The sequence below is a fragment of the Candoia aspera genome, chromosome 6, assembly GCF_035149785.1.
Source record: "Candoia aspera isolate rCanAsp1 chromosome 6, rCanAsp1.hap2, whole genome shotgun sequence".
Classification (NCBI taxonomy): Eukaryota; Metazoa; Chordata; class Lepidosauria; order Squamata; family Boidae; genus Candoia; species Candoia aspera.
Window position 1 is genome coordinate 2,925,088 of NC_086158.1, and position 24,614 is coordinate 2,949,701.

The window sequence follows — 24,614 nt, forward strand, 5'->3', positions numbered from 1 at the left end:
AGGGTGGCCAAAGGGCAGAGATGGGGGGAGATAGGCGAGTGGGGGGAGTTGAAGCAGAGGCAAGTGGGCAAGGCCAGAGAAGCATGAGGTCCTTGCCTAATGACCACAGCCAGGACTGCCGCCACTAAGCAGTGCAGTCACGTGATGTTTCGCCTAACGACCGCTTCACTTAGTGATGGAAATTCCAGTCCCAATTAGGGTCGTTAAGCAAGGACTACCTGTAATAAAGGGTGGGGAGATGAGAGACAAAATATGGCTTTGCAGAGAAGACCTAGAAGACTGGAATTGAAAGAGGAGGGGGAGGCTTAGAGAGAGAAGAGAAATGTAAAACTGAAGACTAGAAACTTGAACATCCCAGAACAGGCTCCAGGTGAGGTTTTCTCATGCCACATCTCACTCACAAAAATTTACTGGGCAAAGCAAACAAGAATCTTCTATCAGTCCCATTCCTGCATTTTCCCACATGGTTTTAGTGGATTTCCAAACGGTATCAAGAGGGAATGATTCACGATGGAAGGCCTTCTCGCAGCCCCATCCCGTGGCGCGTGGCGGGCACAGAGCTTTCCTCTCTGTTCTTCCCTGCAGGTTTTGAATGACCCCCTCCGTGGACGGTGCAGTCAGAGGCCTCGGTGGCCGTGAGCTCCTTCACTTGCACCAGACTCAAAACTCTTGGCAGTGGTGGGGGCTTCGTGGACTCCTCAGGGGTTTTGTATTTTGGGAAAAGCCCCCCCCCCAATTCCAGAGAAGGAAAACAGGTGGAAATCAGCCCATGAGGAAAAAGGCCCCTTGGCCCCTGAGAAGAGAAGATGATTCAAAGCACACAGCCTCAGGTAGGAAAATGTTCCCATCAGAACTGTACTGGTGTTCATGTTTTGATCACCAGGCGTTTGGGGCCATGCACCTCTTTCGCCTAAGTACAGGTAGTCCTCGCTTAAGGACCACAATTGGGACCAGAATTTTGGTTGCTAAGCAAAGCAGTCATTAAGTAAATCTGACCCGATTTTACATCCTTTTTTGCGGCAGTCATTAAGCAAATCACCACGGGCATTAAATGAACCATGTGGTTGTTAAGTGAATCACATGGCTCCCCATTGATTTTGCTTGCCAGAAGCCAGCTGGGAAGGTCAAAAATGGTGATCACATGACCACAGGATGCTGCAATGGTCATAAATGCAAACTGGTTGCCAAGCGCCCAAATCATGATCACATGACTGCAGGGACATTGCAATGGTCATGAGGGTGAGAACCAGTCATAAGTCTTTTTTTTCAACACCATTGTAAGTCCAAACCATCACTAAACAAATAGTTGTTAAGTGAGGACTACCTGTCTATGGAGGTGAGAGCCGTAAGGTATTGTTTGGAAGACTTTCGGCTCTAGGGCAGGGATGATGGAAGCTGGAGTCCCACATAGCCATGAGACAGCAGGCTGGAGAGATGATGTGCAATCTTTGGTCATGTTAAGCCTTCTTGTCTTGATTGCAAAGGCTTTTGAGGTGGCCTGGAAACCACCAGGAGTATCCCGGGTTGGATGGGTTTAGCATCCAAAATCTGCCTGTGAGATCTATAAAACCTGGGGGGTGGGCAGTAATACTTGGCTGTTCATGCAACATACTCAAGCTGTTCATTCAATTAACTCCTTTTCAGGGTTTGCACACCCAATCCCTGATTTCTGTGGGTGGATCCTTAAGGATGTGGTTTCTAGGGATAAACCTTTCCTGTGAGGCATCTTCTGTTGACATGGGAGCATGAGTGGGTCATAAAAGTCAAGATGGCCACCCTAACTGCTTGTGGACTAGTGGGGAGAAAAACCTCTGGCAGAATTCTGCTCAGTTTCGCCCAGTTTCAAAGAAAAGTTCTCCTTTTCCTCATCCTACCAGGGAATGTGTTCCAACAAAGGGCAAAATTTACATCCTGCCAGAAATCAGAAAGTGGTATTTTTGATGCAGAACAAGAAAAGACAAGCAGGGGTTGTCTTCACAGAAGGTTGGGAATGGACTGAGGATGGTGCCCCATTCTTGGTCTTTGAGGAACGGCCATTGCGCCATCCTGGTGCCTGAGCAAATGGACATGTGGATAAGCCATAGGCAAATCCACCCCGGATTAACCACCAATGTGTGAATGCACCTGGCCTGGTGAAGTGGGTGGTGTGAGTCTGGTTCAGTGTTTCTCAACCGTGGGAACTTTAAGATGGGTGGACTTCAACTCCCAGAATTACACGGTTGAGAAACACTGGTCCAGTTAGTGCAGAACCCTGAAGTCCTTCCTATCCAGTTAAGCTCCCAACCATCATTCCCAGTTTCCCACCCGGCGTGGCCTTCCCTGTAAGCATCTTGCAAAACCAGACTTCTGCCCCACTGCATTTGCCCCATGTGAATTGGGACTTTTTCTTTCCCTGAAAACTAAAAAGTCAGCTGAACCTCAAAATCGTTTTGCTTTTGGGAAGTCAGCCCAGCAATGAACATTCAGAGCAACATGGAGGTTGGGGCGATAGAAAAGTGTGGCAGATTCCACTTGATAAGGGCTGGAGAAGTCTTCTTGGGCCCTTGCCATGCCCTTCTGCCAACGGTCAGCACTCCCCCCTTTTCTGGGCCTTGGGCTCTCGATGCCACCGCTGCCAATATGACCTTGGACACCACCTCTTGATCTTTCTCATGGCTCCTTTGTTTGCTCTGGAGAAAGCTGCAAAGCCATTTGTCTTTCGCAGCGAGTCCAAGGCACATGAACCTTACCGACACATGGATTGCAGCACATTTTGTGGATCTTAAGCACTATGAAGCATACTGTGGCTGCAGGAGGCTGTAACAGGTGTGTTGAACTCACAGTGACTAGTGTCTGTTGCATTTGCTTTTAGGAGATAATTTTAAGCCTTAAAAATGGGCTGGATGTGACAGATGCATTTGATTTTATTGCCAATTTATTGCAGAGCCGTTAATTTGTGTGTCCTGTTATGGCTAATAAGTAGGACAGAAATGCAGGAAAAATTCATAAGGATTTTGATAGAAGGGTCAAATCCATATAGCTGGCTTCTCTGAAAGTCTGCTGTAAAAACTGGAAGGGGAAAATCCTGTGATCAGAGAAAGGGGGGGGAATGAGAAATGCACTCTGTTAAATGCACCACCTGCTTTGGCCAGATCCTGCTCTTTGGGAATAAAGCAGACAGAAGCTGTGTCCGCTAAAGCTGTTTGCTAAATTAAACCAGTTTATAGCTTCCCACGGCACATGATACCATAAACTAAATAAACAGGCTGGGTTTTCACAACATACAAAACAAAACAAAACCTCTAATTAAGATTAACACTAGCCAAGCATGAATGCAGCTGCCAGATCTTTAACTGGCCTAGTTGGGTTTTGGGAATCCAGCTAGTGCTTTAGTTACATGAGAGGGATTTGAACTAACAGTGGTTTTAGGGATTGCATAGCACCCAGAACTAATCTAAAATGGGAGATTGACATGTGGTGAAAACCCAGCTGTAGTTTTAATATGTTGTGTGAATCTGGCTGACACAGTAAACCATTATATGGTTTACTTCTTTGAACACTGAATGTTATGTGAACACAGCATCATGTGTTGTTAACCTGGGTTTAGAGTTAGTGTGTTTTGTGAACCCAGCCTAAAAATCTTTTCATAGAATTTGGGGGGAGAGAAAAAGAGCAGGTCACATGCTTGTTCTGAGAAACCATCCAAGTCTGATCTCAGTAACTATAATGTCTAAATATTCAAGACCCACTGCATTTTTTAAAGGTATAGGAGAAAGGACTCGGGGGCTGCATTCTGCCTCTTAAACCATATCCACTTCTTGAAGTAATGTGGGGTAAGATCTGATGTGGGGGATCAGCTGCTGGGATCTGTTCCCGCACCCCAGCCTGGGCAAAGCTGTGGAGAAGCAGAAGCACCCTTGTTTTCACTGGCGGATTCCAGTTGCATGTGAGAATGGATCCCACCTCAGAAGAGTTATGTGATGCCGGTGTTATTTATTTATGAGATTCGTCTACTGCCTGAAACCAGATCAAGTTCTAGGCAGCTTACAGAAATTACATATGAAACGTAATGCACAATCAATGTAGTAATTGATTAAAATGGCAAGCCCGGCCTCATTTTCAGTTCGACGAAACACTAAAAGCAAGAAGCTAAAATTTATTGAGGATGGTGCTGCCGGTGAACTGCAGAGTATAGGCTTCCTGTTCACTTCTGGTTGCACCAGGGCAAGCCAAGGTCTTGCCAGACTGTTGTGTATTGTGTTGTTGGTCTGCAATTCAGGCAGCTGTCCAGACTGCTGAGCATGGCGACGTAGACACAGTTTTCTCTGTTGAATGCCGATCCTGAAGCCCGGATGGCAGCATGGCAGGAATTCTTCAAGTGGCTCTCCTGGCCCATCTGGAGGGCTCCAAGGTGGGGAAGGCAGGTGGCATCAGAGCCACAGAATGTGGAGCCAGGAGGATGCCACTATAACCAACTTCGGGGCAGGGGCTCTGTGGGAGGCAGCAGGTGACTCCAAAGAGGCCATGGTGGCACGCTGTGTGTAGAAATGTTGCCCCAAGTGGCCAGTGGCACTTGCAACAGCTGTGTGCACCATTTCAAACCCAAGATGCTTCCCCCATGTGAAGGCAGTGGGTTCTATTGACCAGATGCTGCAGGCATGGAAGTGCCAGAGGACCGAGGGCCAGCACGTGAACTTCAAATGTTGTACGGTGGCTACGGCTTCCCTCCTGGCCAATGCTTTCACAACCCACAGAAGCAGGACATTGACAGGCCAAAGGGCTGCATGCGGCCATGGTGGATTCCTGAACTGGGCAGGGGGTTGGGCTAGATGATCTCTAAGATCCCTTCCAACCCTTACATTCTGCGACATTACATCAGAAGATGGTAGGGAAGGGTGATTGTGGGCCTCAAGTAGCTGAAGGGCTGTCATCTCCAGATGGGGCAGAGTTCTTTCAGAGGACAGGACCAGAAACAAGGAATTTAAGTTAGAAGGAAGGAGATTTCAGTTGGATCTCAGGTAGCATGTCCTAGTGGGAAGAGCTGTTTTACTATGTGACAGATGCCTCAGGAGGAGATGGGGTCCCCTTTGCTGGAGGCATTTAAACAGTGGCTGAATGCCCATCTGTTGGGGATGCTGGAGTGGTGGAGTCCTGTCCTTAGTAGTGGGTTGGGCTAGATGATCTCTAAGGTATCTCTCAACCCTTAACATTCTTTTTTATTTAATTTTTAAAAAGTTATCTCTTTACCTTTTTTTTTACAAAACAACCTTTAATCTTAAAGAAAAAGATTTTTTTTAAAAAAAAATTAAAAGTACAAGCTAAAAATATAAGCCCTTACATTCTTAGCTGTTTGCTTTTAACTTTGGTTGGGATTTGGTGACTTAGCTTGTTGTGCAAATCAAGCATGTAGTCAGTTTAGTGTAGGGCTCAGTGCAGTATTTAAATTAAAAAAATTGGTTAATTCAGTAACCAGGTTTAGTCTTCCGTATATTCTTGCCACCTTTTCTTGATCTCTTCTTCTTCTGTTAGGTCCTTGCCATCTTTGTTTTTGACCATGCCCATTTTGGCCTGGTAGCACTTGTGAGAACACAGCCTTTTTTCAATAATATGTACTGACCTTGCAGGTCAGGCAGAATGCTAGCTGATGCATGAGTTAAACATTAACCATGGTTAGTTTTCCTCTGCCTTAATATGTGGGGCAGACTTGGTCTGGGCAGTTTAAGTATGCGTCCATGTCTTGTGCAGAGCAGACAGTTGGCTAACTCAGTAACCAGCTTAAGTTGTTTGAATGCAGCCAAATTTTGAACCAAAGGTTAACCAAATTAGCTGGGTACGTATCACCTTCTAAACCAGGAAAGGAAAAAGAGTAAAGGCTAACCAAGCCAGGTTTAGGCTGTTGTGCATACGCAGCAGCCAAGTTGTTCCTAGATTCAGTTGTGCGAACACAACTGTGTGTGTCTGGCCTGCAGCCAGCAGGTGAATCTGTGTGAGGATGGGCAACCCAGTTATATCTGGTGGCCACGGTGCAGCCAGATGTTAGGACAGGTGACAAAGGGCGGGAAGGGACTTCAGCAGCCCCCCCCCCCAGCTGGCAGTACTTCTGCTCCCCCCCTCCCCTTTCAGCCGGGAGATCTGGCCTCTGCTCATCTGCTGACGTGTTTTCGGGTTTGTCAATCAGGTGCAAATCCGACTCGGGCATTCTGCAGCTTTCCGGTGTGACATCAGCCAACCTGGCTCGCTGAGAGCGAGGCTGGGCATCAAGAGACAGACCCTGCCCCGAGTGGTTCCGGGAGATGGTGCCCGTCTCCCAGCTGCCCTCCTGCCCTGCCAGGATACCCTGAGCCCAAAGGGAGTCCCAGGGTTCGGGTAGGGTGCTCTTCCTTTGCGGCCCAGTGCCAGCGTGCCTTTCCGGGGAAAGCTGCCCACCCACCCGACCGACCGGCACTGCTCCCTAGGGAGCGGAGCCTGATGCTGAAAGGCCCAGGCCGCCGCCCACACGCCTGTCCGCCCGCCCGCCGTTGCTAACAAGTGAATGGTCACCTTCCTCCTCGCATGCCAGGATGGGTGAAGTCATTGTCATGTGACCGACTGGCCAATTGGGAGAGAGGCAGCCTGGCTGGGAGAGCGAGAGAAAGAGGGAGAGGGACAGAGAGAGAGAGAGAGAGGCACTCCTGGCCAGATGTGCCTGACGGGCAACCGGCCACCAGAGCCGTAAGCCAGCCCTCCAGGAGGGATGCAAGAGGTGAGTAGCTAGGCGAGGCAGGCGCTCCGCAGGGAAGCAGCTCCATTTCACCTTTGCCAGGCATGGGACTCACCAACCAGTTGCACCGGCTGAGCGCAAGCCGTGTTTTTCCAACCCTCCGGGGCGGCCCAGGACGTCAGCAGCTTCCTCCGAAAGCCAGACAGGCAGAAAAGCAGATTCTGGGGAAAAACAACTGGCTGCCGATGGCGAACGAGGGTTCCCTGCCCTCCGGGATTTTGCGTGGCCGGCCCCGAGGGAGCGCCAGGGCCAAGTGGCGGGCCTTGCTTGAAATCGGGGAGCGAGGACCCCCCTTGTCGATCGGGATGTTGGGAGTTTTTGCCCCTCCGTCTTTATTGCTCCGCGGCTGAAACAGATGGGTGTGTTTCTCCAACGCGTTGCTGCAAAGTTTGCTCTGAGAAGTTGGGGGCTGCAAGGTGTCACAGCCGTTGCATCAGAAGCCTGGGTGGTAGGCGTCCAGTTCCAGCCGCAGGGAGGTCACCCACGTTGCGGCGCCCACCTGCAAAAGATGCCACTTAGGCTGGTGCAAATGACATCACTGGCAGGGCGACGCCACGATGCGGGTGACATTTCTCATGCTCCCTGCCTTGGATAACATTTCCTGTACTGTATCCCCTTCAGTGTAAGGAATTGCAGATTTGCAATGCCGACCCTGCTTGTTGCATCCAGGCTGTTAACAGTCTGGGGTGTTGTGCGAACACAGAAGTGGGTTAATTCAGTCATCAGGGGTCCATGCGTTGTGTGAGAGGAGACACCGAGCATCTTGGACACTGTCTCTTGGCCTCCGCTCCCATGTTTCTTTGTAGGCAAGGAAAATGGCCTCCCTTACAGGACTCTTGTGATCATGAATGGTGCCTGGCAAGGTAGCGCTTGAATCCCTTAAAATGAGGCTGCCCTTGAGAACCACCCAGAAGCTTCACTTGGTTCAGAATGCAACTGTCTGGGTACTGGCTGGTTCAAACCAGCTTGAGCACGTAAACCGTGTCTCTGGGTCCCACATGGGCTACCTGTTTATTTATTTTATTTTTATTTTATTTAAATTTGTATCACTGCCCTCTCCCCCAATGGGGGACTCTGTTTGCTTCTGAATGCAACTTGTGATGCTGGTTTTAACCTGAATGCAGCTTGTGATGCTGGTTTTTAACCTCAAGAAGACTGTCCTCTTGAACCAGTTTTGAGCTGCCTGACTCACATTTCCTGGGAAAACTGGCTAGTGATTCCCCACTTCCACAGAATGATGGGGTGGAGAGCTTTGGGCGCTGTATTTCTGCTGGGTTGCCAGTGGCCTCCCCTAGATATTTGGCCACCTGCTGCGCTCTGGGCTTTCTCTGAACTAAAAAACCGAGCTATTTCAGAAAGAATTTGAGAGACAGACTGATGCCAGCGATGTATTGATTTGTGCGCATAAGGGATGGTCAGATTTGCTTTACTTTTTATTTTATTTTCTTGAGTCATTATGCCATAGGTATTTTATTGTATTTTTATGGATGTTTTCTAAACCACCAAGAGTTGTTTTGAATGTGGTGGCTATAAACCCAATGAATGAAAGAAAGAAAAAGTAAGTAAGTAAGTAAGTAAGTAAGTAAGTAAGTAAGTAAGTAAGTAAGTAAGTAAATAAGTAAGAAAGAAAGAAAGAAAGAAAGAAAGAAAGAAAGAAAGGAATTTTGTGATGGTTGGAGCTGGCAGCCAGTGGAATAAGAGTTAGGGCTGGGGTACATTCTCCTCCCTGGAGGTCCGCCAACAGTCTGGATTGCCCCAAATTATTTAGCATCTCCTGCACCGAGCAGGGGGTTGGACTAGATGACCTCTGAGCTCCCTTCCAACTCCAGGGATCTGTGAAGTGTGCCATGCAGTTGCAAGGCTTGGCTTGCTGTCTGATGGCTCACAGCTGAGGTCACATGCCTTAGAGGTTCTTCCTGGCTAATGCTCCCATCCAGGAAGCTGCACATCATTCCATCACATGTGTGATGACACCACCTGTTGGTTTTGCAAGTGTGAAGGAGGAGGCCCATAAGACGCCAGTGTCTCTCCATGTGAAGTTGGATAGACTTCGATCCTGGCATTCAAGTACCTGAGATGTGGGATCCCTCCATTCCTGACCTCCCCATCTTTTCAGGTAGGGGACTCGTACCTGTGAAACAGGTGTGAAGGTGGTTGGTCAGAGCTGAGTTCCGCCTTTCACCGCACAGGTGTAACTGGGAGGTTTGGGGAGGCAGACCCTCAGTTGTGTGGACAGGGCAGGGACGGGAGGGGGGCAGGAGTCTTTAAAAGAGAGCCAGGCATCCTGCACATTGCTTTTAAGGGTGGTGTGGGTCCCCCGTGGAGGTGGATTTGGGGTGGCCCATGTTAATTTCCTGTTTGGAGTAGAATTTGGCCTGATCCGGGGCTTCCTGAAAATATGCTACGAGTGAATTCAGGTTTCTCGGGCCACTGCTGGTGATGGTGTGACGGTTTGGAGAGCAGTCGTCAGACCTGCTTTACTTTTTACTTTATTTTTTTGAGTTGTTATGGTGTTTTCCTTAGAAAGGCAGCTCTTTTCGCAGGAAGAGTGCTGGGATGGCCCACCTTGACGTGTTAAGGTGACCCAAATATGCATTTTAGGGCTAAGGTTTTGTGGCCCTCTTTAAGGAGTCACTAAATTTGGACGCATCTGTTTGGTTCTGTGACAGGATGAGTGTGGGTTTAAGACGGATGTGAAAGTGTATTTCAGTGCAGTAGATAGAAGGGTGATTCTCTGCCTGTCTCACATTACAGCTGCTTCAAGACCAAACAGCTGCATTTCCGCACCATGCTAAGCTTAGTTCTTTTTAATCTAGGTTTGTTCTAGGTGGCTTTGCAGTGTTGCACAAGCCTTGTTCATTGTATATACTCAGAAATGGGTTCATTTATGCCTAGGTTAAGTGTGTTGTCTGAATGCAGTTGCCCACTGGATTCATAGAAGATGCCAGATGAGGCAGGGGTGAGACTGGATGACCTCTGAGGTACCTTCCAACTTGAGGATTCTGTGAAAATAGGGTTGGGCAGTTCGTTGCTCAGCATCTTGTGAGAACCCAGCCTCAGCCTTATCATGTGGGGTGAATGAGGCCAACCCACAGCACTCTTTGTCATGTGAAAATACGGATTGGTTTGCTGGGGTGTGTGTGAAACCAATTGGTCCATCATAGAGAACAGAATATTAAAAGGGAGGGTGCCTCTGGGGCAGGGGGGCTGTCCTCCCCAGAATTCCCTGCCAGGCTGGGACAGGGCTTGGGTTTCGAACTCAGGTTACCCTCAAGAAAAAGGCATTCACAGCCATCATCATCATCATCATCTAGATTTATGCTGTTTAAGGAGGAAAAAGTAGCTTTGTTTTTTTAACCTACCATGCACTTGATCCTGATTCCGCCCCCTTGTCAAAACAGCTTTCCATAAAATATTTCTCTTCTCCCATGCAGCATTTTTATAATTTCGTTGTCCATCTGATTTTGCTTCCTTGAAAAACGGGCTGTTGTACTTCAATATCTTTCCTTCGCTACACGCTGAGTGCGTCTGTTTTTCTAGTTTTTATTTTATTTTTCTTAGTCACACGCTAAAGAACTTCATGAATTAAGCAGATCGATTGATGGTGTGCCCCCGAGTCAATGTCAGCTCTCCACAACACCATAGATAGATTTTCTCCAGGGGCTAGGTGGGTTAGAAGGGCAATAAACATAACTTAAAAATAATGATGCTTGAGGAAGCCCGTGGTCTCATCTTCCTTCCCTTCAATGTTTAGCCTTTTGCTCTGAAACGAAAGGTGCCGCTTTGCCTGGGTCAAAGGTAAGCAGCCCGGGCAAAAAAGGGAAAAGGAACAATGCCTCGATTCCTTTTCTCACCTTTGAGGAGGAGTCTGGTAGCATCTTTTCCAGCTAACAAATTTTATGCAGAGGCATTAGCTTTCCTGAGCTGAAGCTGGTGCCTTTGGATAAAAATGTTAGCTGGAAATAGGTGCTACCCAATTCCTGATTTTTCTGCAAGCATGGCTTAATAGCTCATCTCCTACAATGTCTCCCACCTTTTAAAACCTCTGAGAAAGTTGATGGTGCTTCGCCTCCCTTTGAGGCTTAGCGGTGTTCCCTGGGGAATGAAGAAAACCGCCCCCTCTCCCCCAGCTGAGGCTTTCCCCCTAATTTTTCCAACATTTGTCTGGTCCTCTGGGATTTGGGAGACGGCCGCTGGTGGCTGGCCCGGCCCTCCGTCACTTCCTGTGTGTGCTTCCTGGATTCTTGTCGTACTAAGGCTGTGACATCGCTGTGTGGGCAGAGCGCTACTCACATGCAGGGAGGGAGGGAGGGAGGGCGGGAGGGCCACGGGGGGCTGTCCTCGCTTTCGTGGGTGAGCGAGCCCAGCAGTGGGGTGGAGAGGGAAGGAAAAGATGGCCTGGATCCTTCTTTGGGAGCTGGGGGTTTAGAGAGGAATGTGCACCCATGCCCACGTGCCCTGAAGATTCCTTCCTACCACGGGGCAAGGATGAGGATTTGGATCATGATGTGATGGTAGCTTCTACGGGTTCTCACAACCCATGAAGACAACCTCATTAACTGGGTTACTGAATTAACTCTGCAGTGGCAAAGTGCATCACACCGTGTGCTAACCAAACACTGGGCTTGCCCACAACTTGTGAAGCCAGAGAGAAAAGCCAGTCGAGGTTAGACCGAACCGAACCGAATGTGTTGTGTGAGTGCGGCTGCTTGGCCTCCCCCTTTGCAGGTGAAGCAGGAAAGCCGGCTGGGTGACCTTGGGCCAGACGCTTTCTCTCAGCCCATCCCACCTCACAGGGTGGTTGTTGTGGGGAAAATAGGAGGAGGAACGAGTATTAGGTATGTTCGCCGCCTTGAGTTATGTATAAAAATAATAAAGGCGGGATAAAAAGAATCTAATAAATAAAAAATATTGTGCAAACACAGCCCCAGAAAACATAAAAGCACATTTTAGCCTATTTGAAGTGTTGTATGAACCTGGTCATCTAGTTGTGAGGAATTCCTGTAATGGGGTGTTGCTGAAGCAGTGGGGGAAGGCTGTTTAATGATGGGGATCTTTCACCTGATTTTGGGGGGGGAAAAATAGAAGCCCTTATTTTTTTCTTAAATGTTCAGACATTTAATTCCTATTCAGATTTGACACAATCCGTTCAAGCTGAGTTCGCAAGTTAACATGAATCAAGTGCAGCACAAAAGGCTAATTCCTCTGTTACGCCTTTAGACTCCTAGTGTTGGAAGGGGCCTCAGAGATCATCTAGGCTGACCCCTGGCTGAGATCAGAATCCTCTAGTTCTTGCTTAAAAACTATTTGTTCGGCAACCGTTCAAAGTTATGACGGCGCTGAACGAGTGGTAGTTACGGCCGGTCCTGGAACTTACGGCCGGCCATTGCGGCACCCCTGTGGTCATGTGATCAAAATTCAGACACTTGGCAGACTGCCCACATTTATGACCGCAAGGTGTGCTTAACCCCCCCACCTGCCTATCACCCCCCCCATCTCTGCCCGTTCGGGGCAGTGCCTTGTGACACCTCGCAACGCCTCTGGGAGGCCTCACAGAAGCGTCGCGAAGGGCCAGCAGCTGCCTTGGCTGGGTGCCTGCCTCATAGCAGCAGGAGGAAGAAGATGGCGAAGGGCAGCTGGGGGGGTCAAGGGCGGCAGAGGGCAGAGATGGGGGGAGATAGGGGGGAGGGGAGTTGAAGCGGAGACGAGCGGGCAGGGCAGGAGAAGCGTGAGGTCCTCGCCTAACGACCGCAACCGGGACCGCAAGTGGTGTGGTCTCATGATGTTTCGCCTAACGACCGCTTTGCTTAGCGATGGAAATTCCGGTCCCAATTAGGGTTGTTAAGCGAGGACTACCAGCAGCATTTCTGACAGATGGCCATCCGTTCTCCATTTGAAGACCTCCAAGGGAAGGAGAATTCATGACTTCACGTGGCAGCTGGTTCCACTGGTTGACAGGTTGTATAGCCAGGTTATTCCTCCGGATGTCTAGCCTGAATGCATTTAGAGTCATTCAGGATCTCAGATCCGGTGTACATAGTACTCCCTCCTCCTCTTTTCCTCGGTAACAACAGCCCTGTGAGGTAGGTTGGGCTGACAGGGAGCTTTCATGGCTGAGGGTGGACTTGAACCCGGGTCTCTCTGCTCCTAGTCCAGCGCCTTCACCCTCGACCCTGGCGTCTCTCCATTTTCACCGCTTTCTCTTGGGCTTCGGTTGGCTTGGACGGAGATCGGAGCAGTTTTGGGGGTGCTGAACTTGAGTTTGATGTATCAGAAAAAAATGGTTTTAAAATCTGTGCTGACCCAGCAGCGCCCTTTCTAGTTCTGCTCGAGTTTGCGCTCCCTCTTGATTTTCGTTTCCCCTTGACTTGAATTTAGTTTTGGGACGTTGCGCTTGCTGGGTCGGGTTTCCACGAACCTCCCAGAATGGGCTGAACGGGGTGATGTAGAAATTCTTGGCATTGCTAAATAATAATATAATGATGATAATAATAATAATAATAATAATAATAATAATAATAATAATAATTTATTTGATTTTTTGCCACCGCCCCCACAAAAGGGGTTTACTCTAGGCGGTTTACAAGAAAAGTGGTCAATTAAAACAAAAACCATAAAATATAAATACAATGCATAAAATGTAAATACGATTATCAAATAAATATAAAAATAAGAATAACATCCAAGTGGCAGAACGGTCTAATTCAATCCAGAGCATGAGGGGCACTCGAAGGCACCAGCCACCCCCGGGCATGACGACTCCCCTCCCTGCCCCGGGCCAGGCGGCAGAGCCTGGTCTTGGGCTCCTCCGGAAGGCCGGGAGCGAGGGGGCCTGCGTCACTTCTGGGGGGGCAGGAGAAGAATGTTCCAGAAGGCGGGAGTCACGGCAGAGAAGGCCCTGTTCCCGGACCCCGCCAGATGGAGTTCCCTTCCCGACGGGGTCCGTGGCATGCCCACTCTGCGTGATTGGGTGGGACGGGCTGATGTCATGGGGATGAGGCGGTCCCACAGGTAGCCTGGTAATTTAAATATAACCAGGTAGATAATAAATTTGTTTCTAAATCTACGTGGTTGGGTCAGTGCAAGCCCTACCAACTGGGTTTGTGTAACGTAGAATGCTGTGTTTCAAACTTGGTTTGTGGGTGTGTATTGGTTTGGTTTAGTGGCATGTGAACCAAGCCCTTATGTATGTATGTATGTATGTATTTATGGCAGCCTTTCTCAGCCTTTTGGCCTTGGGGGAGCCCTGCCCATTCAGGCTCAGATAGAGGCCGGAAGTCACAAACTTTTTATATATTTGTAACTTGTTTTTACCATTTATGGGATTTTAACGTTATTGTTAAAGTATTAATTTTATTGTAAACCACCCAGAGTCCCTCTTTTGGGGGAGATTGGCGGTAACAAAATTTGAATAAATAATAATAACAAACAAACAAACAAACTTATTATATCCGTTTCATGGGTAGGCCTGTATTACAGGCATTCACGGTATTCTTAAACTGAAAATAAAGAATGAAACTTAGCTCTTTCTTGTGAAGTTGCTTGAATTTGAAGTAATTTTTGAAATAAATCGTGATCTCCCGGGGAACCCCTAGGGACCCCTTGCGGAACCCAAGGGTGCCAGGGAACCCTAGTTGAGAAACCCTGCCATACGGTTAACTTACCGTTCTACGTATTATGTGAACCTAGAAAAGAGCTTAAGTCAGGATCCAGGTTGGGCGCGCGTTGTGGGGACGTAGCCAAAATCACACCTCTGAAACTCCACCCTTGGGCAGGCATGGTCTAGAGGGCATGAAAGGCCTTAGTTTGTCCCCTTGGCTGGAGACCCTTGATCCTCACTTTCCCAGAGGTGGGCAAGGGGCACCCACCCCATCTCACCTCTCTTGCAGCCTGACTCCACCCATCCTTCTCCTTAATCTTCCAGTTTTGTTCATGCTTTGGCAACTTTGGTTGATCTTCGTAAGGCTAAGCATGTTTGGACTTGTTCTGTCTTTGGATGGGGGACCACCAGGAAATCCTAGGCCTATAGGCTAAGTGGGGAAATAGAAAAAAATTACAGACGATGATAAAGACAAGCCACCTTTGTGTGGCCATGAAGATGCCAGGAGTCAAACTGGACCTGCAGGCGGTTTCATGTGACAATGCTTCTCCTTTCTGACATGCATGACGCAGAGCAGTTCATATGTGCCACAGGTGGACTGATGCAGAATTAGGGCTGTGTGTTTGTTGTGCTTTGAAGGAGCCTGCATAAAATTAGTAACCCTCATTTTGTTTTGTTTTGTTTTTTGGTGGGGGGTGTTGGAAAAGCCAAACCCATCTGTGGAAAGTGCACCAACAGGTGACTCATATGACTCTGAAAACTGCCAGTTGTGGCCTGGCGGTTAAGATGTTGGCCTCAGGCCAGGGAGATGCAGGTTCAAGTCTTCCCACATCCCTGGGAATTCACCGGGTGCCCCCCCTTTCAGCCCAGCCTACCTCACAGGGTTATTGTTGTGCACTGGGGGGAAATGGAGCTGGGAGGCCCTGGTAAGCTTGCAGAGGAAAGGCAGGGTATCTGTCTGGCAAATAATGCATAATACAGTAGATTGTGCCACAGTTATTTTTTTCTTTAAGGGAAACACAACAAATCTTACCAAGAAGCCTTTCCATTTAATCCGCTAGCATGACGTTATACCTTGTCAAAGAATGAAAAAAAAATTAGGTTGTTTTTTCCCCTCTCGGTTTGCAAAAATCCAGAGGACTGCCAGAGGGCACCCAAACGATTCAGAAACCTTGCTGACCCCCAGTGGTCGTTTTTTTTGTAGCTCAGGCATTAGGGCCTTGGGGCCAATCACACCCATCCACCTGCCTGCCCCCTCTCCCTCAGCCCAACCTGCCTCACAGGGTTGTTGCTGGGATAAAGCAAAAATCAATCCTTCAACTTAAGCTGCTCCAGGAGATAAGGCAGGATATAAATACAGTATAAGAAATAATCTTGCCTTGCACTCTGCCTTATAATGTCAGCTAGTTCTTCCAGCCCCTGCAAACGGCTAAGTGTTCCCACTGCACCATCTTTCTCTTCCTAATGGGATTTCCTCTCTCCTTTGGCGGGTGGGGGTGTTTCCAGGAATTCTGCAAAGCAATGGCCGGGGGTGTTGGGGGGGGGACTGGCGAATCCCATCTTTCATTCAGCCGTTGCTGCTGCCTGAGCAAGTGAAAACACCCGTCGCCTTTTCTTAGACATTCCTTGGATCTGAATCTTCACTTTTAGTCATTTCTGTCTGGTCTCTTTTGGGGCTGGGGGCGGTTCAGGAGAGCAACTCTGGCCCTGGATCAGCAAATCAGGTGCTTCTCTGCACAGACATTGAGGAGGAGAGCCATGTTTGTGTTAGCTAAAAATCGGGAGACTGGTAGCACCTTTCCAGACTAAGAAATTTGATTCAAATGCAGAAGCGTCCATAAACATCCCAAACCAGGAAAGAAGCTGGTGGCCCCTTTTCAGACCAACAAATGGTATTCAAAGGCACAAGCTTTCATGTTTTTTTAAAAAAATATATATTATTCTTTTTCCCCCATGTTTTTCAAATTATTTACTGAGTTTATACCCAGGGTTTACAAGACTGTCTTTAATGTTAAAGAAAGAGAAAATTAAAACAATTAAGAATACAGAGAAAAAGCACACACTAAGAAAGAAAGAAAAAAAATCTACCTTCTATTTTACACTTACCAATACTGCAGTCAGAAGCTTTTGTGAATAAAATGTGCTGGACTGAAAAGGTGCTTCCAGATTCCTCCTGGTTTTCCACCGATCTGGGCTTAAATTCTTGTGGCTGTTTCTGACTGTGCTAAGGGAAATCCTCTGTTCTCCATGGACCTGGTGCCCTTCTCCCCTTCCGAATGCGAGTTCAATGCCTTGCCTGGGGGGAAGAGATGCGTGAAAAGGAAAATACAGCAGGAGAATTGCAGAAAACTCAGCCCAGCTGCATGCAGAGGGAGGCTGTGGCCAAACACCTTTATTTATTTTTATTTATCAAATTTCATCACCACCCGTCTCCCCCAAAAGAGGGACTCTGGGCAGTTGGGATTCCCATGGATCAGGTCTGAGGCCATACACGCCCTGCACCACTTTCTGTTATGGCTGCCCCCAGGTGGTGCCTGGAGAATGGAGGGTTTCTCATGGCTCACGCCCTCCTCCGTTCTTCCCCACTGCTCCCTCCCCCCCTTCTCCTCCTCTGCTTCTGCATTTGGACTGGCGGGTGGGAGCATTACGTTGTTCTCCACTCCCTCCCTGCCTCTTTCTTAGGGGAGCTCCACTCTGAGCCTCTCCCCGCAAGTCACTTAGCATTAGCTCAGCCAGGGAGCATCACAGCATCCACAGGGAGAGGCCTCCCCCTTCGCCATGGCGACAGGATGCAGGCTGGCAGGGGACCAGATGGATGCCTGAAGCAGGGAAGAGAAGAGATGCTGCTGCAGCCATTCACCTCTGGGTGGAAAAGGATATGCCAGGAAGGGCTGACTCACCCTGATGGGAACGCTGAGGCCAAGTCGGCCCCTTAAGGCTTTCTCCAGGCGCGATCCAGCCAGTCGCCCTCGCTCTGTTCTGAGACTGGGGGTTGTTTGCCGGCAGAAATCAGGGTCCCTGCTCCAGCTTCAGCCATTTGTCTTTGCTGGGCAGAATGGGAGAGAAGGCGGATTATCAGCGGCTGGCCAGCGGGGAAGAAGAGGAGATGGAAGGGCTCGGAAACGCTCCTTCTGCCAGCTTGGCAGGTCCCCTGCCTCTGGTGCCCAGACCTGACGTGTTGCCAGTGCCAGGGATGAGGGTCAGTATGAGATGGAATACAACAGCTGGGAATTTGGAGGGGCTGTGTGGCTTCCCCATCCCTAACCCCCTCCTTTTTTTTTTTTGCAAAAACCCTGCGTCTTGTGCCAGCAGACCCTTGCAGCTGGAGGGGTCCAGGGCCAAACGCTGCAGACAGCAAGAAGATCTTGCTGGGTTGAGTGTCCCTGTCGGAAGGCTCTGGGTTCAGGGCTGGCTCCCTTCTTTCTCTGTTGTTGCTCCGTATTTCTGGAATAACCCCCCCCCCGCCTCTCCCAACATGTTCTTCCAGGCGTGTGGGACCTCCTCTGGGCTGGGGGATGGTGGGAGCTGAAGTCCAATGTGGCTGAAGGATAGCTGAAGAGGTCTGGGATGGTACCCGCCCCCTTGTCTCTGTTCTGACGTCGTTTTTCAGAACCTTTGCAAAGCTTTTAGCTTTATTGCATCATCTCCCCTCCCCTTCCCAAGTACGTATGTTGGGGTTCTTAAGGCTGCTTTTCGGAACTGAGGCTGCATTTGCCCTGTCTGTGTAACCAGGTCAAGTAAAGCCTTAGCTGTATTTGCACAAAATGCTGAGCTGGGTCAAAGTTAACCTGGGTTAGGATTTTTCCTGGCTGAGAGGGTTGTGTGAACTCAGCCTGATTGGTGAGTTTGTGGCTTGTTGTAGGGTTCAAAGCCATCCTGCAGATGACTAAAGTTTTTTTTTTTAAAAAAATAGCACCACCAAAAATACACCGAAGCAATAGCATCACGATTGGCCATTAACGGTAATTTTAAAAAATATTTCTGAAGTGTAACAAAAAAACTCCAAAATAACAGGACCAATAATTAGCAAACCCCACATTCCCAAACTACTACTACCCATGAATTCACCAGGAATTGAGCCTGATTCCCTTATACCAGGTCCCAAACAATGGATGATTGAACTAAAATAGTTTTTTGGACCTTAAAAGCATGGAATAGAAGGGCTCTTGAAGATCATTTAGTCCAACCTTCTGCTAGTGCAGGACCATCACTTCACCAGCCTGAAATATGGCCCTGCAGCCATCATGTCCCACAGTCTCTCTTTCCTATGCTAAAAATGGGGGGGGCTTTTTGTCTGTTTCTATCTCCGTGGGGAAGAGGAGAGAGTCAACTGTTGATCCTCGCCAGATAACACTGTCTTTGGGGCTTTTATTTCTATTTTTTTTTACTGTTTTTATGCATTATCCACCCAGAGTCATTGGAGCCAGCTCAAGAAACCCAGTGGGTTTTTAACACAAGACAATTGTTAATTGCCAAAAAGGTACTTATGATCCATTTCCCATATAGCTTGCATCTGCATGACCCCCCTGTCTCTCCTCCCTTCCCTCCAATCTCACCCCAGTTTAAATCCTGCATCAATCTATCTCTTCCATTGCATTGGAGCAGGGTTCCTCAACCTTCGCAACTTTAAGATGTGTGGACTTCAACTCCCAGAATTCCCCAGCCAGCAAGCGTTCTGGGAGTTGAAGTCCACACATCTTAGAGTTGCTAAGGTTGAGGAACCCTGTATTAGAGGAAGTGGGCTGCAGGTCACGAGAGCTTTTGCCTTTGAATGAAATTTGTTGCTCAGAAAAGCGGCTAGCAGAATCCTGATTTTCTGCCTTGGTAGACTGACATGGCTGTCCTCCTATAATGACTTGTTCCATGTGATTTTTCCTTCTGGAAAATGAACAGGGAAAAGGCCAAATAGATCCTTTTCAGAGAGTTCCTTGGATTAGCAGTCACAGGATTTTGTTCTCTGCAATTTGAACGTATATGAAATTGAAATTGCATAATGTGCTTAATATCTGCTGGGATGTACATGTATCCGTTCACACAGCATACTGACCCTGCTTCCTGAATTAACCCTTTTTGTGTGTGATATATTGGATCTGTAAAGTAACCAAGGAGGTTGTGTTCACATACTGTAAGCCGCTAAGCCACAAAAAACAATCCAAGGTTAGCCCAGACTGTGCTTGGTGTTCCCATGCAGCTGTAAGTCTTCTGTTAAGTATGATGTGTGAATGTAGGTGCTGGCTGTTTTGCTATGAGCTTTCTGTGGGTGTAGATGCTTGATTAAATAATAATCTGGGTTCTAACCTTGGAATTTTATGACAGAGTTTAGGGGGCACAAGCTGGAATCTTCCGACACCCCCAAAATTGAAAGCTTGCAGGTGGAATGGATAACATTGACATCATTGTCCCTGTTCTTCCTGATGGGAGAGGAAAAGAAGCATTTTAATTTTCTGACTTGGATACCAAGTCTTTTACATGCAAAAGGAGCCGGCTGTCTTGGTGGATCTCACATTGAGCATGAGCCAGCAGCGTGATGCAGCTGCGAAAACAGCACATGCAATCCTAAATTACATCACGGAAGTACTGTAAAGGGTCCAAACCAAGAGGAGTTTTGTTCCTTTCTCTGTCGATTGGTCAGAAAGTGCCTGGAATATTGTATCCAATTCTGGGCACCCCCAGAGGAAGAACTGATTGGTTGCCACTCAGTTTCAATGGGATCTAATCCTTGATGGTTGTGCTGTCGCAACCTGCTTAACACGGTCAGTTCAAGGCACAGTAACATTCACACAGCACGGATAATGTACGCCTCGCAAGGTTTTAGCACGTGGCCTGAACCAGGTCAGTCCAGTGTGTTTGTGGGTGAGCATCTTGAAAACAGGCTAATAATTCCCTAACCGGGTTAAATGTAGTGGAACAGTGCCGCTGTGTCGTGCAAACTCAGCCCATTATTAACCAAGGTAAGTGTGTGGGGCAAACCCAGGCTGTGTGTGAGTATGTTTGCCCCCCCCCCACTTCACCAGATTGGTTCGTGCAACACGCCGAGTGTGATTAGGTTTAGCATGGCTTGACAGCACATTTAGCAAAGCAGATCCTACTTGAGAACTTCTTGGGCGGGAGGTCAGAATATACCAGCCTACCCCAACCCAGGACCCTAGACGTGGATTTGACTACAACCCCCATCCTTCCCAGCTGGCATGGCCAGAGTCTGGAGCCGAGCCTCCCCCAGCTTCTGGGTAGATCGGGGCCTTTACGGGGCCGCATCCGGGGTCAAACAATTGGCGTTGTGTGGTGGGGCACTCCCGGCTGACTTAGCAAGGCTCCGAGAACCCGAGACAGGCAGGTTAGTCTGGATTGTCCTTCTCAGAAGCGTACACAGACCAAAAAGGGTGTGAACAGGATGGTCCGGATTCCTCCCAGGTTGCCGCTGGGAGGGGGGAAGGCAGATGGGGAGGGGGGTGTTGAGAGTGAAAGGAAGCATGGAGGGAGGGGGCATTTTTGGAGGATTCCCCAGACAGGTACTGCCACTGTGTTTGTCTAAAACGGCAAGAGGGACACCCTCTCGCCCTCCGTGGCCTGCCTCTTAAGCTCGACTCTGGAAGAAGGAGGCCTGAACTGGTGGGGGCGGTGGCGGCAGACGGATTTGGGATTGAGAGAAGCGATTCCCCCAGCCTTAAAAATCTGGATAGCAACGGAACTGAGCCACGGTGAAGCTGCAGAGCTTGGCTGTCAGGCAGGGCAGTGAGATGGGGGATGGCTCTCATCCTCACGTGTTTGTTCAGTGCCTGGGGGGCGGGGGGTTGCTGGAAGATTTTTCGGGTGGGTTGGGCCCCAGATTAATTGGGGGGCGTGCTGTTTTCCCTGTTCCCTTTGAAGCAGATGAGCTGAACGGGTCTCGGGGAACAAGGCCTCCCCAGTGGCTTTGCTCATTTGCAGGAACCAACGTTGGTCTGTTTCCAGTAAGGTACTGTCCTGGTCCTCTTAAAATATCCAGTGGTCTGGATGGCACATCCTGGTCTGGGGTCTGGACAGCCCCCTCTCAAACAAACATTGTATTCAAATTATTCAAGAAAACCGGTTCGCCTGAAAAGGTGCTAGCAGGCTCCTTCGGATTTGGGGAATACAGCCCAGTGAGTCAACGTTATGACCAACCCATCCAGCCAGGAGACCTTCAGCTCTACGGGGCCTGCAGTTCCCAAAATTCCCAGCCAGCGCGGCATTCTGGGAGTTGTGTTCCCAGTGCATCTGCGGAGCACTCGGTTGGGGAAGGCAGTGCGTGCAGACGACGTCTGCCCGGATTGTGACCCTTCTACAGTTTGAACAGGCCTTTTCACAAGGGGTAGAAGACCCTTCTTCAATTCTTAGAAACTAACACCCAACTCACTGTTTGCATATGTTCTGCGGAGGTTTGGCAGGTCCCGTTTGTGTTTGATAGGCGCTTCTGCCTTGTAACCCTGACCAGGATTGTGGGAAAGCTGGGCACTACCTGGGTGGTGCCCTTTCTCTTCTGGATTTCATAAAACAGTTACAACGTTTTTCAGTCGGGAAAGGAAGAAACCCATGCAATTACGAATGGTGAGATTGCCTGGAATAAAATCCACATATCTGGTAGAGTTTTTTTTCCCCCTTACAAAGAATATTGGGGCAGCCCCAATTTATCTCACCCAGTGACACCCCCCCCCCCATTGGTACATGAGCAGCTTGCAAAGTTGATGGCCATCATACCTTTTTTTCTCACTTCTTGAGAGTCTTCCCCTCCCTGGCGAGAACCAGAGACGACATCTGGGCTGCCTCTTAAACAGGAGCCAAAGGCCATCCTTGCAGACGACTGGCCCGTGGGCGCCTCTAACTGCAGCTGCAGGAAATTGGGACGGACGTAATAAGTAGCTGTTGAGAAAGGTGGAGATTCAGCTCTCTTGCCTTGTTCCCAGAACAGGTTTGGGGGCCGAGCTCTGCCGAAACAAAGGCACGTCGGAGGAAGCCTGCAGCCGAGCGTGCAATAATTAGAGGGATGCCAAGTGGCGCCAGTTCAGGGCAGGTGCAAAGGAAGTGCACTTTTGCCCCACCTGCCATTAGTCTGTGGGGTTTACTGTCACAAAGAGTGGAAGTGGCCACCGGCTTTATTCGTTAGTTGCAGTTATTAGTTAGTTCCTAGTGTGTCATCAGCCCATGCAATTTCTAGGGACTGGGTGCAGAAATGCTCACTGTCTTGAGCTCTCCGAGGAATGATCCGTTACTTCCAAGGACATCATAGGCATTTGTGTCCCTTTCCTTCTACTGCCCTCAACCTTGCTAAGCATCAGGGCATATAGGCTAAGGTAAAAAAAAATAGGCTGTCAAAAAAGTCAAGATGGCGGCCATGATGTTGCAATCGAGGCTCCGCCTGTGAAAAACAGGCAGAGCTTTGATTGCAACATCGCAGTCGCCATCCTGACTTCTTTGACCACAGGCTGTGGTTACCCTTGCTAAGCATCATCGTTTCTCAGCCCATCGTCTGTTTCTATCCCATGCCCAAAGTATATGAGTTTTTGCTTGATGTTTGTCACTTCAAAAGAGCTGTCGGTCTTAGTTTAGTCCAGGACCAATTGGCTGATCCTTCTTGCCCAGAAGCGTGGCTTGGGAGAGCCAGAGATTCTGCCCGGTAAACAGGAAGACCTTGCTAGCCCTAGATCGGTGTTCCTCTCCCCCCCCCCCCCCCGCACGCCTTCCCCAGCATCCCTTTGCAGAAGCGCTCAGCTTAGATCCGGCCAGCTGTTCTCCCTGGGGTCGGTCTGGAAGACAAGAGCACAGTGTGCAGCAGCCAGGACAGTGCAAAGGCCGTGTGGGTTTTTCCCCGCTTGGAAAGGGGACAGGCCCATCGCTCAGCCTCCTTTTTCTCCCAGCTGTGTTGACAAGGCAGCGAGTCAGGGAGGTGCTTTGCCCCATCCCTGCTAGTCCTAAGCGGGCTGTGGAGCAGGAGGGGACCCTTCCCACACAGTTCCCAGGCACTGGGCCAAGGAGGTTCCTGTGCCTAGAGGGTGGCTAAAAGCAACATTTAGCAAGTCAGCGGCCTTCGCTGTTTCCTGTTGTTTCTCTCTGTCTGGGGGAGAGATTTGGGCTAACCATGGCAGAGTCGTCCCTAAAAGCTTGATTTGCCATTATAGTTCCTTGCTGGATTTGCATGTCCAAGGTTGAAGCCCTCTGTGTCTGCAAGGTTAACCTGAATTAACCTGGTTTCTGAGCTTGCATGCTGAACCATCATCTCACCCGCTGTGTGAGCTGGATTCGCACAACATGTCAAGCTACGGAAACAAGCCGTGGTGAATAGTAGCTATGCGTAACAATGCAGCTGCTGAATTTGTCCCTGACGTGGTTAAGCGTGTTGTGTGAACACTGCCCGTTGGCTCCATTCTTGCTTGTAGGGTCAGCTCCAGAAAGCAGCACGAGGAAAATTCTATGTGATGGCATTCTGCCTGGGTAAAAGGGTATGTGATTGCAATTTTGCTCTTATAACTTTAAAGCTTTGCTGTTATACCTTTACAAAGATTTTCCCTGTCGTCGTTGCTTCTGACTGTAATCTGCTTTCCCACCTCTGCTCCAAACTAAAGCTTGAGGCGTACGTGTGTGCCTGTGGATGTTAGGAAGAAAATCCATAGGAAGCATTTTGAGCCTCATCGGGTCAAAATGATGGGCTTTTGTTTAGTTTTATGCTAATCTTGCCAGCAAGAGACGAGAGGGGGAAGTAGGATCCCCAGGACACTGAAGGGGGACCCTGGATGTTGCCCATTTCCATTTCACTTTCATTGTTTTTCAGGGGTTTATTTCGCCTTTCCAAGTGTGATGGGCTTTTTTTTTTGCGATCAAAAGAGAACGCTGCAGCCAAACTGGCAGTTATGGAACCAGGGTGCAACAGACAGTGGTCCCAGTCAAATGGAGGTTTATTGGATCAGGGAGCAGAGAAACATGGTTACCCTCATGCAGCCTGCTTAACCTGGTTGCCAAATAAACACCTCTTCTAGGGTTGAAGCACAAAACTAACTCAGCAGGCTCTGTCGCACAACACGCCCAGGTTCTGGAAGCCAATTCAGATTCAGACTAAGTTGTGTTTTTAACTGGCCTGGTGATGTGGGTTATGTGAGACAAGTTACGACCATTTGGATAGGCCAGCATTAGCTACCTCTGCCCTGTTCAGGCTGGCACACTCCAGATCTTCTGGACGACGGTTGGCCTTGCTGGTTGGAATTGCAAGCTGGCATTGAGGGTGGGGAAGATCGGCCCATTCCGGCTATTGTCAGCAGTATAGGT

At 48.9% G+C, this 24,614-nt stretch overlaps 1 protein-coding gene across 2 annotated transcripts in view; it reads left to right on the forward strand.

Moving 5' to 3' along the window:
- The first annotated feature begins 733 nt into the window (after nucleotides 1–733).
- TNK2 (tyrosine kinase non receptor 2) overlaps nucleotides 734–24,614 on the forward strand; it is an 80,834-nt gene continuing 56,953 nt past the window's right edge. The window contains exon 1 of one of the 2 annotated variants that reach the window (XM_063306247.1): nucleotides 734–830. In XM_063306247.1, the coding sequence (XP_063162317.1) occupies nucleotides 807–830 (24 nt within the window). In that variant the 5' untranslated portion in view covers nucleotides 734–806. Of the gene's footprint in view, nucleotides 831–6,613; nucleotides 6,722–24,614 lie in introns of those variants that run through there. The other variant, XM_063306250.1, reaches the window with a different exon arrangement.